This window comes from Bolinopsis microptera, chromosome 10 (genome assembly GCF_026151205.1).
Source record: "Bolinopsis microptera isolate Bmic1 chromosome 10, MBARI_Bmic_1.0, whole genome shotgun sequence".
NCBI lineage: Eukaryota > Metazoa > Ctenophora > Tentaculata > Lobata > Bolinopsidae > Bolinopsis > Bolinopsis microptera.
Window position 1 is genome coordinate 7,136,228 of NC_087081.1, and position 15,066 is coordinate 7,151,293.

Sequence of the window (15,066 nt, forward strand, 5' to 3'; positions counted from 1 at the left end):
TCGAAGCGTGTAATAAATGTTAGAATTTATTTATTTATTTATTTATTTTTTCATCATAGTTTGCTCAGTTGTTTGAATGCAGTGTCATAAAGGCCATGGCTCCATGGGAAAAGAAAATATACCCAAATTTTAGCCTTAAAAGGAATAATTTTTGTGCGCTCGCGCTATTTATGTAGCGTGGGCACCTGCTAAAGCAGTAGTACATACATATTACATTACACTGGATCGGCTTACACAGTGTAATTTCCTTCAGTCTGCGCCGCGCGCCTATATAAACGTATGCGGCGCAGACTGGAGGAAATTACACTGTGTAAGCTCCAGTGTAATGTAATATGTATGTTCTACGGCTTAAGGGTCGCAAGGAGTTCAAAGAACACTGGAACATTGAAAAAGGAGTGACGTTCATTCCCCAAAATACTTTGAAAAGTTGAAAATAAGTGAGCTGGAGGATGGAGGGGTGATCGAGGAGACTACTCTACCACAGGGTTTAGCTGTAGTTCTCTTTAAATGTAGCCCTATAGTCTGTGAATTTATAATCTATCCTTACTGTTTAAATATTTATATAATGTCTCATTACTGTATTTTAAATGAGGAGTATTCATAACACAAATGAAGTGATTATTCTTATTACATTTCATTCCTAGTGGTTGCAGCAATGATAACATGAGTGTTGAAGCCACCAATGTATCTTATCACCAAATATGCAGGTACCAAAATTAATGCATACAATAAGTATCAAATTATGTGTGAAGCAGTAAGATTAACTTGTGTATCTTTGTCTATTAATATTTATTTAATATACTACTAGAAATAGTACTTCACAACTAATAAATCTTAGATCAGAGCTCGTTTAAATATTTTTCCATGCATGCTTCTTTAGCTACAGAAACAATTTCAGGTTGGTGAAATAAGACCGGCTACTGTAGATGACTTCAAACAATTACTAGATATTGTTTTCAGTCATGAAGGCTGGGAATCTAAGCCAGATAAAGGTAATTTCCTAAATAATATAATATCATATTTGGACTATAATAACAACAGATCTGCAATTGATTCTGCACTGTACTACTGTATGAATCATTGCTTAATGTTTTATCTCTAAAGTATGCAAATATTTCAGCTGGTGTTAAAGTATGGACGAAGTCGATGCCCTCATCTCCGGTCAAGATGATAAAGGTTTCGATCAATAATTCTATAAATTACTATTAAAAATTTTTGGAACACTGTAAACATGACTGTATGAGTTGAGAATTGAAGTAGAGTCATCCAAGCTAAGTTTAATGCACGTTTTGATAACCGTTACTAGGAAGGTTGTCTACAGAGCGAAGAATAGTTGTGATCGAAGTTTTTAAAACGAGAAGGCTTAACAAGGCGATATCCCCAGTTAGCAGTAGACTTTGACGATATGACAGCACTGACATTGTACGATGTGCTTCACGACCCAGATTTTAGACCAGTTTGGGATGAAAGCATGATCGAAGGTGTGTATCTGCTGTAACACTGCTCATCTATAATTTGGAAAACGTTGTATTAGATGTAAATTAGATGTAAATTAAATGTAAATTAAATGTAAATTAGATGAACAATTTGTTTGACTGTATGAGTCGAGACTTTAGTAGAATCATTTAAGTTTAAGTGTACATAATGTTGCATGGGGTTTCGGAACCATTTGACATTAATAATCTGAGAAAAAATGATCAGAAACTTCAAAATTGGAGTTTGAATTAAATATTCCCTCACAATATAATAAAATGTTGAACAATTTATATTTAATTTTCAATGCAATTCTCTAAGTAACCAATGTCTGTTACCAACTTAATCATGTTATACTAGTCTTACTGTTCAGGTCTCGATATTTACAAGATTGATGATTTTAACGATATTGGGTACTACTCTCTTAGATGTCCTCGACCTTTGAAAAACAGAGATTTCGTTAACCAGCGTTCATGGGGTCAGTTCACAATTTCTATTTCACTTTACACTTTGCCTTTTTGTCAATTTAATTCTAACATTTATCTTTCTTGTTGCATCTATCTTGCTTTAACATTTTTCCATATGGAAAATTATGTAATGTTTTAAAATGTTTAGTAAATTTTGCTTTCGTAAGTGTATTTGTATATTTATTCAGGACGTTACAGAAGGAATTAATTTAATGTAGTTCGAGGAGTCCTCACTCTCCTCACGTGCAACAATGGTGTTTCTCTTGTCTCTAATATCTAACATCATATGCAAATCAACTACTTTCACTTTCACTTTCAGGTATTTTTGGAGATGATCATATGATTATGAACCACACTATTGATATCGAGGAGATGCCCGTCAAGAAGGACTTTGTCAGAGGAGTCAGTTATCTCACAGGTAATTAATTTTAATTAACAACTTGTCTTACTACAATAATTGTAATCAGGAGAATTAGCTAATCAGTTAATTGCTTAAATAGAATCTAGAGGGATCGGAAAGTCGTGATGAACGGGCCAAAATCTATGTTCAAGTTGTTGATCTCTACAGCAGCTACAGCTATTATAGGCTACAACAAAATCTAAATTACAAAGTTTTTTATCAAGATTAAAAGTCAAATAGTGACCCACTTGACATGTTATCCGATATGTGCCAAAAATCTAGCAAGAAATCTTGTGCTATCTTCTCCTTCTATATTATACCTCAGCTCAGTGAATAAATTCAATAAACAAGTTACATCATTATATATCAGATCTTGTTTGCTCAAATCTCAATTACATCTGTTTAATATGATAATAAATACTAATGATTAATACTAATAAATTAACTCGACCATTTTAACTGTAGTCAAACAATATTATCATCTGCAACTTATTACCAATTCTTGCGTTATATCAGGAGCTCTCATATCCAATTAAACATAAGTCTATAATCTCGCATTAATTATATTACTTAAAATCTAATTTTAGCTAAAATAGCTGTTAGAACGTTAAATTAGTATCTGCAGGAAATGATATTTTTATTACATCTGGTATCGGAGTATTACTGCTGCGCTCTGCACTTCCAAACTTCTAAACTTATAATTACACGAATAAAAATGAGAGTTGTTAGTATTTAGATGACGTATTATCACGTTATCTTCAATCAGTCTGACTTACGAGTTACGACAGTTCCCAGACAAACATGGTTTTCATCTTACTGTCAGTATAATTAATGTTGTGTGATGAAAAATTTGATCAGATGTTAAGTCTTTGACTTAATCGTCTGCGTCAGTTACATAAAAATTATATTATTAGGCCAAAATTGTCTGTTTAAAATATTTACAAGAGCATTTCCTTTTGAATTCATTACAGTTGAAGTCAGAATTTAAAAATAAATGTAAGATGGCTTATAATATTATAATTTGTGTGAATTTTTAAATGAATTATTAATTAAATATCCATACGTGAATACCGAATAATGAAGTAGATTAGGTTGGTTTAACAAATTTCTGACACTGACTCATGATGATAAGGTTCTCTTTTATGTAAACCACATAATCATTGTCATGACGTGCATGTGTCACTATGGAGCATCACGTGTCATGACGTCACACCACGTGTCATGACGTCACACCACGTGTCATTAAATAATAATATAAGTACCTCCCACATACTGGCTACTGCACAAGAGAGCCGTGTAGAATTGAGTTATCATGCTCATTAGGGTTAATTAGTGCCACAAAAGTAAGCTTGTCAGTCAGTCAGTGCTGTGTTGTATGACACGTGGTGTGACGTCACACCACGTGTCATGTCGTCACACCACGTGTCATGTATTGTGTGTGTAGAGGACAGTACGCCTGTCTGATGAATATTATGGCCATTAGATCAGTTATATAGCTGATGCCTGATAGCATTGTAGAATATTAATGATGTACGGCTAATTGTTATGTAAAATGTAATTGTAATGTAAAATGTAAGGTATGATTAAAACATAACCTATAACTTATGCGGTGAAGTTGGGGAGAGATTTGAGATGTTAGTGTCAGATGATTGGTGGCGTTTTGTAAAACTTATAAAACTTGTAGAACTTTTATTTAAACTCAACATTTGCACTAACTATCCGTACATTCGTTCAATGAAAAAAGCAAATCGATGTGTGTCAGTTAGTTTGTAAATGGAAGGTAAACGACAAAGTGTGGCACATCCGCTAGTAACGTGCCATCGCGGTAAATGAACCACGATTCCCTCCTTACTTACACACTTACTTTAAATGTGAACCACGATTCCCTCCTTACTTACACACTTACTTTAAATGTGAACCACGATTCCCTCCTTACTTACACACTTACTTTAAATGTGAACCACGATTCCCTCCTTACTTACACACTTACTTTAAATGTGAACCACGATTCCCTCCTTACTTACACACTTACTTTAAATGTGAACCACGATTCCCTCCTTACTTACACACTTGCTTTAAATGTGAACCACGATTCCTTCCTTACTTACACACTTACTTTAAATGTGAACCACGATTGCCTCCTCCCTTTCCATTTCAAGAATTGACAAAAAAGAGGAATAGATAAAAAATATTATATATATATATACTCAAAATGTTCAAGACCAGATAAAAATATTGATGTAACAAAGTGTCGTTCAACCTCTGTTATCTTCTGTTCTCAGTCTCCGAAGTATGACCGTCACACCACGTGTCATGACGTCACACCACGTGTCATGACGTCACACCACGTGTCATGACGTCACACAAAGTGTCGTTCAACCTCTGTTGTCTTCTGTTCTCAGTCTCCGAAGTATGACCCAACATTCAAAAAGTTAAAATCCATCATTCAGGGCCAAAATTCTGAGGAAAATGGTGAGAAAATGAAGGATTATTCCACCACGGACAGTAAATGCTTTCTAGACATTTTTTCCATTTTCTCGGCCATCAATCTTATGCATTTGGGAGCTTTGTTTACTATACATCATATGCTTACATTATCGTTACAGATATGTTCAGTTCCATTATAATCATCTCCAAACATGTTTAACATAGTAAGTTTAAATCTAGAGCAGCGACTTTAAATTTAGAGAAGAGTGAAATTCAGAGAGAAATTTAGAGAAGTTTTCTTCATCGTCACACGTGTAACATAATATTAAATATTAGATATTGATCATCATGTGATGAGGTTTGATAAGACACGTACCATTGAGCACCAGCTGTTCACTAGGTAATATTCTAGACACTCCGTCTCAGTTACAGAGACAATTGAGTGTAAACTCAGTTACAGAGACAATCGAGTGTAAACTCAGTTACAGAGACAATCGAGTGTAAACTCAGTTACAGAGACAATCGAGTGTAAACTCAGTTACAGAGACAATCGAGTGTAAACTCGGTTACAGAGACAATTGAGTGTAAACTCAGTTACAGAGACAAATGAGTGTAAACTCAGTTACAGAGACAATCGAGTGTAAACTCAGTTACAGAGACAATCGAGTGTAAACTCAGTTACAGAGGCAATCGAGTGTAAACTCAGTTACAGAGACAATTGAGTGTAACCTCAGTTACAGAGACAATCGAGTGTAACCTCAGTTACAGAGACAATCGAGTGTAAACTCAGTTACAGAGACAATCGAGTGTAAACTCAGTTACAGAGACAATCGAGTGTAAACTCAGTTACAGAGACAATCGAGTGTAACCTCTTTCATTGTCATGTTCAAATGGCTGATTGTTGTACACTCTCTTTCTCTCTTTGTTCGGGAATATTCTGGATACCATAAGTAGGTATAATTATAGGTCTCCCATGCAAAATTGATATGTTATGAGATCCAAAACGAACGGGGAATATTCAACCACCTTAATGGGTTAAGAGAGGCATAATATTACACTAAATAAATAATATTACACTAAATTGTGTCCGCATAATATAAATTATAAAATCAATAAGTATTCCAAGTGCCTTCCCTCTGTCAGAGAGTACACTCATCTGATGTTAACACGTGCTTCACCACGTGACCAAACATGTGACCTAACATGGACCATCTCAGCTTGTTATTAACACTATGTCTGACAGTGGAGCACATAATCTGTGTAATAAGTAATCTAGAGTTAATTGGCTGATTTGCCTAATTGGTGGTAGGTGAGTGTGTGTGTGTGTGTATAATTATAACCTGATAATCATTGTGGTGGCCAGCTGTAAGTACGGCTACACTCAGCCTGCTTTGCGAGCTCCTAATTATACCACGATTATGGAGGTCCGCTGTAACTTAGAGCTGGGGTAGACCACGTGACATGACGTCATACCACATGACATTACGTCATGTCATGTGTCATGAACTCACACCATTAGCACGTGTCATTATGGGTGTAACACTGTACGCAATGTCATGGTCTCTATTCTATAATTACCTTGATTGCAACCTCATCCTTATACTAAGACGGATCGTCTGTTCGAGTTGACAGGAGGATGATTAATTTTTGTGGATAAAGTTCGTAGTTCAAGAGATATAATGGAAGGTTAGGATATATCCTTATAAGACGTACAAGACACGTGATCCATCGACTACTGCAACTGGTTATGCCAATGCTATAAAATGTAGACAATTTTACTCTTCTTGTAATAATTACAATGAAATCCCCTACTTATTATTCATCGTTATCCTTATCTTCAAGGTGGCATGTCATCTTGAAATCGTAAACACTAAACAAGTTGGGAAAAGTATTAAAGTGGAAACCTGATTAACAGGTTTTAAGCGGTTCTCGACCATTTAGAACCTTCTAGAACCTTCTAGAACCTTTCTAATCTGGCACCCTCAGAAATGAGAGATCACATCACGGATTCCTTGTATCCCGTAACCCAGTGACAATTAATTGATGATGTGACCCATGGATTTTAGTGGATTGATTTAGAAATGGGTTTTTTGATATTTATTATTCTATGATTTCGTATATACTTTGGGAGTCCTGGAATGCAGCTAGCAGGAGTTGCATTCTGTGGGCACGGTGACTCACGGAGGGAGATCTACGGGGGAGGGGGGAACTACAGGGGGAACAGCTCAGAACTACAGGGGGAGAACTACAGGGGGGGGGGGGAGAACAGCTCAGAACTACAGGGGGGGGGGAGAACTACAGGGGAGGGGGAGAACTTCATGGGGGAACAGCTCAGAAGAAACTACAGGGAGGGGGGAGAATAGCTCAAAAGAACTACATGGGGAGAGAACAGCTCAGAACTACAGGGGGAGCACTACAGCGGAGAGAACAGCTCAGAAGTACAGGAGGGAGATCTACGGGGAGGGGGGAACTACAGGGGGAACAGCTCAGAACTACAGGGGGAGAACTACAGGGGGGGGGAGAACAGCTCAGAACTACAGGGGGGGGAGAACTACAGGGGAGGGGGAGAACTTCATGGGGGAACAGCTCAGAAGAAACTACAGGGAGGGGGGAGAATAGCTCAAAAGAACTACATGGGGGGAGAACAGCTCAGAACTACAGGAGGAAGAACTACAGGGGGAGAACAGCTCAGAACTACAGGGGGAGAACAGCTCAGAACTACAGGGGGAGAACTACAGGGGGAGAATAGCTCAGAACTACAGGGGGAGCACTACAGGGGAGAGAACAGCTCAGAACTACAGGAGGGAGAACTACAGGGGAGGGGTAACTACAGGGGGAACAGCTCAGAACTTCATGGGGGAACAGCTCAGAAGAAACTACAGGGAGGGGGGAGAATAGCTCAAAAGAACTACAGGGGGAGAACAGCTCAAAAGAACTACATGGAGAGAGAACAGCTCAGAACTACAGGGGGTGAATTACAGTGGGAGCAGCTCAGAAGTACTATAGGGGGAGAATTACAGGGGAGAGAACAGCTCAGAACTACAGGGAGAGAACAGCTCAGAACTACAGGAGGGAGGACTACAGAGGAGGGGGAGAACTACATGGGGGAACAGCTCAGAATTATGTAGTTCTAAGCTGTTCTCCCTCCTGTAGTTCTTCCTCAGGTGTAGTACTGAGCTGTTATCTCCCCTCTAGTTCTCCCCCTGTAGTTATCCCCCTGTAGCTCTGATCTGTTCATAGTTTGACTGAAAAATAGAGATGCACATCCAAATTTTAGGGCGTGGTTGCCATGGAAATGTACAAAAAATGTGTTTTTTGCAATTTTTGACGAAAGTGAGCACTTTAGGCTATATGTTTATTAATAAGTCTCATATAAATGTGCTGATTCCGCATCTTTTAAGCCTCATTTTAGCTCTGTAGGTGCAATGGGTCCTGAGATATCGAATTTTTCCAGATTTCTGAGGTTCGCGAGCGCGGTTGTCATGGAAACGGCTTGGGGCACACCTAAATTTCCGAATTTTTCAAAAATAATTTTTTTGGTTACTATTTACGTCTATGGGGATGTACAAAAAACTTTCTAAGATGATTGGACGAAAAAGTGAAAATTCAGGTCAGTCTAACGGTGAGGGGGCCTCCTTCTTTATAGTAAGAGGCCAGAAACCGTTGACCAGAACAGAGAGAGAGAGAAAGAGAGAGGGTTAGAGCTAAGGGTAGAGTTCATATGATAAATCTTTACACGCATAGTTGTAGATGTTACTCAGTGACAATCAGTGACATTGTCACTGCTACCTTGCTCTGTCTCCTGAAACTAAGCCTTGCAACGATGATGCTGAGGTGGTTATCCCAGAGAGACGTGAAGATTGGAAATGTAATGGCATTGTTATTCCTCTTTGTTTGAAAGTTTTTGAGGAGCTTGATTGGTACTCAATGTTGAAATAGAGGAGACTTTCAAAGGAATTTAGGGACACTCTTACACACATATTTGTGATCAAAACGTACTCGACGTCAGCTAGGGACAAACAAGGATCTAACAAATTTCTGAAATACCAGCAGTTGTCATCTTTAAATCAATAATAAACTTTCATAGACCATTATATCCTCTTATATATATATCAATCCCTATCAATCTTGATAATGTTGTCGATGCTGTAAAGTGCAGAGCAAGACATGAGTTTCTCAAAGAATATCCAAATTATTTGGTCACTTTTAATTTTGTCACGCTGTATTGATTTTAGGACTAATTTTATGCAAATCTTGGCAAAACTGCGTTACAAAAGATATTGGTTAAATTGAGAGGTTTTTGATTGAGAGGTTTTTTATGCTCTGGCAGAGAGTTGATTTCAAAGCAGATCAGTAGAAGAAATGGAACGGCCACTTTTCTCAACTGAGATTAACGTCTCCCTAAACAGAGGTAACCACTAAATACTTCCTCTCGTGGGTCACCTCGATAATTTACAACAGATCAAATTATATGATCTTGCACCTTGAGGAAGAGCTTATCTTTCTAAACTTATGAGCACATTATATCTATAAGTCTATATTATAATCCAAAGAATTGGACGACCGCCCCCGTGCAAATTATCAGATGAGGAATAGGAAGTTGCATAGTAACTTAACCATGGTAATGGTGTTGAAACGCGCACATGCACGTGCAAAGATTTGCCAGCTACATTTTGATCGGCTTTGTAGTAATTACGTTGTGTTTAGTGCGAGCTACATTTTAATCGGCTGTATCTTCGGTTGTGACGGATATTTTTTGATGCGATAAAAACTGACTACCATTGGAACCAAACTACCAAAGAATACCATTACTTTTCTCCCTGTGACCACGGGCTTTCTAGTATTACATAATATCTATAATATATCATAGTGCAATATTCCCTTACACTCTATTTTAAGAGGATATTGCAATATTATCATCCGCAGAGTAAGGTGCCCACTGCTCATGTGGCTGCTAGTTCTCGTCACTCGTACACCACGTGTCATGACGTCGCATCGCGTGTCATGACGTCACACCACGTGTCATGACGTCACACCACACTGTGATGATGTGGCTGCAAGTTGACGTGTGTCAGTTAATATATGTACAAACTTTCCTCATGTGACACATGTGTTTTAAATGTGTAATGTATTGAACACATGATGATATCGTTTGAGTTGCACGGTATATATTCTGATAACATTTAACCTCGCCCTCACAGGACTTTGATTTATCTAGTTACTGACTACTAAATACAGTATCTTACAGTTGTGATAAATACAAACTGAAAACTAACAACTTTATAGTATCCGCTGTAGGTACCGCACAAACTGAAACTAACAACTTTATAGTATCCGCTGTAGGTACCGCACAAACTGAAACTAACAACTTTATAGTATCCGCTGTAGGTCCCGCACAAACTGAAACTAACAACTTTATAGTATCCGCTGTAGGTACCGCACAAACTGAAACTAACAACTTTATAGTATCCGCTGTAGGTACCGCACAAACTGAAACTAACAACTTTATAGTATCCGCTGTAGGTACCGCACAAACTGAAACTAACAACTTTATAGTATCCGCTGTAGGTCCCGCACAAACTGAAACTAACAACTTTATAGTATCCGCTGTAGGTCCCGCACAATTTAATAAAAGTTAGTGTCGTGAAATATAAATGAGACATTACTCAGCTGATGCCTGATGTTGTGAGTAATTTAAGATTGTTATTGTTCTGTATTATACTATTCAGTAATAATATTTTATCTCTCAAAATGTACTGAATTTTACAGAAACACAAAGTATTACTCGATTTCGAGCCGGACAATATTTCATTGCACGCCATGACCAGTTTCAACTCTACCATTATTCCACTCTACTATTATAATTTCCACAATACGATAATAACAAAGAGATGCTTCCTTAGAATTGGAATCCCGCAAGGTTCAATTCTAGGTCCAATTCTGTTTATACTGTACACAAAGGAGCTTAATCATATTGCAAAGAGACATGGATTTAACATCCACATCTACGCAGATGACACCCAACTTTACATTGAGTTTAACCCACTATTTCGAGATCTGTCAACAATCGAAGAGAGAATTACACGTTGTTTTCAAGAAATTAAGAGCTGGATGACCCAAAATAAACTCAAATTAAACCAAAACAAAACAGAAGCTCTTGTAGTACAGACCAAGAACAGTTACTCTTCATGTCCAGTCGATTCAATACAACTTGACAATGCAGCTGACCCTGTGGAGGCATCCCGCACAGTGAAAAGTTTAGGTGTCCTATTTGAATTTGATCAATTCCTTACATTTGAAGATCAAGTCAATTCAACTAGTAAACCTGTACGTGTGCTACGAACTGAACAGTGAACAAGACTATATTTTCCTCCTAAATTTTCCTCCTGTCTCAAATTATAGTAAAACTGAGAGAGGTTTTAGTTACTGTGGAGTGTGGACCCTCAGTATGGAATCAGCTTCTTTATCAAATGAACATGTACATAGGAACTTAGCATTTTATGAAGTATGGTTTGTATGAGAAAGATATTATATGATTCTTATATGAACATTTTTCAAATATATGAGTCTTTAGTCTCTTTTTAAACAAGACAATATCAGTCAATGTTCTCATTTGATAACATGGTTCATGAGTCGCTTTAGATGGCTTGAACTGAATCTTTGGATTTTGAGTTCTTTTTGGCTATAAAGCGATGTATAAATTTCTAGCTATTATTATAAAGGGTCTCAATAAGAGGTCTCGACTGCCTAGGCGTCAAACCTTGGCAGTCGGTAGTTTCCCTCTGGCCCGGGATCAGCTGACCCTAGGGACCAGAGGGTAAAGGTGTAGAGACTATGTGTATCTACAAAACTTTCAAGGTTGTTTTTACAAGAGACAGGGCTTGCTGCGCAAGGGAAGAAAAGCGGGAGAAACACTCACAAATTATACAAATAAATATTATAAAACATTATTATTATAAAGGGTCTCAATAAGAGGTCTCGACTGCCTTGGCGTCAAACCTTGGCAGTCGCTATTATTATTATTGTTAATTTGTAAATTAAATCCCATGTTTTCCAAACCCCCTCTCTGAACAATAAGAGAAAGTGCGCAGGTCCTCATTATTTCACTCTACCATTATTATAATTTCCATTATACGATAATTTGTAAATTTCCCCTATATTACACCACATATTCTACATATTCTGAACAATTAGAGAAAGTGCGCGTCTTTCTTCCTTGCTGCTACTCTCCCTCATACTTTGTAGAGTCCCCAGGGAATTAAACAATTACTGACACGTTGCGAATATATCATAGTATACGTTACAGTGTGCACATTATAACAACTACTGACTACAGTACTCACTTCGGCTACCAAAGTACCAACTAACATTGTAAATGGTATGTTGGTATGTTGGCTAACACCTGGTAAATTGTGTTTAATAGACAGAATGCAGCGTTTTTGTAGATAATGATTAATAAACAAAATTCAAGTACTGTTGCCATGGTAACTGTACAGTGTCGTCTCTTGTATTATATACTGCTTCTCTCAAGGTGTCCCTTTACTGGCTACAGAGAAATAGTACAGCTATGTAAAAATACAGTAGTCTAGACCCTACCTGGCTGATCATTGAGAGGAAAGAACTTGTATAAGATGAGGTCCCATCGGTGCAAAAATTGGAAGAATTGTTCCTAATTAGTGGATATTATAGGACTATTTTTAATGTGGCCGAATGATTAAAATGAAAAATTTTCTAGGATCTAATCTGTTATATATTTTTGAAAGCAATTTAAGTATGTTTATCTCCATTCTACTTCTAGTGAAATTCTAGTGGAATTCAGAACAGATCTGAATCGTTGTGTTTGTACTTTGTATTCTCTCTTTTTATTTAACTGTACTAATTTGGTACACGAACGAGTAATATACTTATAAACCACGTGTATGACGTCACAAAACATATCTAATCACGTGATGTGACGTCACAACCCACGTGTAATACCACGTGCTGTGACGTCACACCACGTGAACAACAACAGCTAATGTGTACACTCAGACCTGCAATACTAAGTTACAATGTACACTCCAACCACTTGATTTCCTAGCGAGTCGGTACAGAAGCATGTAATTGCATTGCTAAATTGTATACGGACACTAATTCTTTGTAGTCCACAATATTCTCTACATTATATTGTTCTACAACGCAATAATCATAGTCAGTTTATTGTGAACAATCCCTCCCTCCCTCCCTCCCTCCCTCCCTCCCTCCCTCCCTCCCTCCCTCCCCTCCCTCCCTCCCTCCCTCCCTCCCTCCCTCCCTCCCTCCCTCCCTCCCTCCCTCCCTCCCTCCCTCCCTCCCTCCCTCCCTCCCTCCCTCCCTCTCTAGCTCCCTCCCTAGCTCCCTCCCTCCCTCCCTCCCTCCCTCCCTCCCTCCCTCCCTCCCTCCCTCCCTCCCTCCCTCCCTCCCTCCCTCCCTCCCTCCCTCCCCTCCCTCCCTCCCTCCCTCCCTCCCTCCCTTCCTCCCTCCCTCCCTCCCTCCTCCCTCCCTCCCTCCCTCCCTCCCTCCTTCCCTCTCTCCCTCTCTCCCTCCTTCCCTCCATCCCTCTCTCCCTCCTTCCCTCCATCCCTCCCTCCCAGCCTCCTCCCTCCCTCCCTCCCTCCCTCCCTCCCTCCCTCCCTCCCTCCCTCCCTCCCTCCCTCCCTCCCTCCCTCCCTCCCTCCCTCCCTCCCTCATTCCTTTACGAATATTTATTTCAGGTTATGTGGTTAAAAAGACGGATACAGGGTGCTCAGTACACTACATTACACAGAATGATCCAGGGGGACAAGTTCCTAAGTTTATCCTCGACAAGATATCTTGTGTTATCGCTCCCAAGGTATGTCATTATCGTCATCATTGTGTAGAGTATTATAATAAAGGGAGTATGGTCACTGGTCAGTGGTCAGGCCTAAGGTGACAACAATAAGATCAAATAAATTGATAACTAATGAATTGTAGTTAGCTAACTATAATATTATTATATATATTATGATTGAATGACTCGTGTCATAAAACACATCACGTGCCATAACCCCACACCACGTGCCATGAGTCATGACGTCACACCACGTGTCATAACGTCACACCACATGCCATGACGTCACATCACGTGTCATGACGTCACACCACGTGTCATGACGTCACACCACGTGTCATGACGTCACATCACGTGTCATGACGTCACACGTCACTCACACCGCGTGTCATGACGTCATTACCACAACAGGTTTTAGAAAAGATTCACAAAGCAGCTCTTGGCTATGAGGAGTGGAAGAGCAAGAATAGACCCGAATATCGGCCATGGAGGGGGTCTCGGTAACGACAGCAGCCAATGTGGCCAAATCTTATCAATCTTGCAAGTTAGTTTATTTTTCATCAAAACAACGTTATTGTTTTATGCGTTTTTTAATGTGCTAATTAACATCGCAAATAATATATTCCAAATAACAAATAATATACGCCACTTATTTATCTGTTGCACAGGCCCTCGAGTGTATAATAATATAATATTATATAAGCGTTATAAGGGTGTTCAGTATAGGCTCTTTATTAGCTTACAATCTAATACTCCGTCAGGACCTCAAACAGTACCCCAGCTCTGGACACAGAGGTTATAAACACTGAAGTACCTGCTCCATCTCTCGCTTCTCACAACGGAAGGGTGGGTTTATTGTTTCTATTCGCATAATTTCCATTCTCAATTCGCATATTTTCCATACTTATTATATATTCGCATCATTTACATTATTGATCCAAAGTCCGAACGAATTTCGAAATTTTACTCATCATGATCCGTATTGGAATATTATGTATGAGTTGCATAGTTGAATAGTTTTCTTGGGTAAATTTCTATTGATCTCGTTGATGCGACAAGGGAAAGGCTCTTATCAGGAAATGAATTATTCAACGTTTCAATCTGACAAGAAAACATTTAAATAAACGTATTATATAATTCAGGTAGAAGCAGAGACAACACCAGCTCCGGGTCAGTACGGTTTCACTGGACTCGTTAGCCCAGCCCCGTGCAGAAGACACCCCCACACAAGACCCTGTCTCTCCTGTGGCTGAAGAAATCTCAGTAAGTTAATTGGTTAATCAGATAATTGGTTGATTAGTTAATTGCCAATTAGTTAATTATTTCAGACCAGACGTTACATCTCACGATATTTACTCTCACGATGTGATTAATGATTATAAGTGAGTTAGTCACTTGGTTTGCAGTCTCGTTAACGCTTTAAATGGTTAATCAATCAGTAAGTAAGTTAATCAGTCAGTTGATTGTAT

At 38.7% G+C, this 15,066-nt stretch overlaps 1 protein-coding gene across 2 annotated transcripts; it reads left to right on the top strand.

The window, feature by feature from the left end:
- The first annotated feature begins 642 nt into the window (after nucleotides 1-642).
- Nucleotides 643-14,851, top strand: LOC134821967 (START domain-containing protein 10-like). Of its 2 annotated transcripts, none has more exons than XM_063832802.1 (10): nucleotides 643-707; nucleotides 899-992; nucleotides 1,121-1,176; nucleotides 1,385-1,481; nucleotides 1,847-1,951; nucleotides 2,260-2,358; nucleotides 13,500-13,618; nucleotides 14,009-14,141; nucleotides 14,359-14,443; nucleotides 14,740-14,851. In XM_063832802.1, the coding sequence occupies exons 1-8, from the start codon at nucleotides 702-704 to the stop codon at nucleotides 14,099-14,101; spliced, it is 669 nt and encodes a 222-aa protein (XP_063688872.1). In that variant the 5' UTR covers nucleotides 643-701; the 3' UTR covers nucleotides 14,102-14,141; nucleotides 14,359-14,443; nucleotides 14,740-14,851. The 2 variants fall into 2 exon arrangements, with proteins under 2 accessions (XP_063688872.1, XP_063688873.1); XM_063832803.1 differs by having other exon boundaries at nucleotides 14,009-14,134; nucleotides 14,351-14,443.
- Nucleotides 14,852-15,066: the final 215 nt, after the last annotated feature.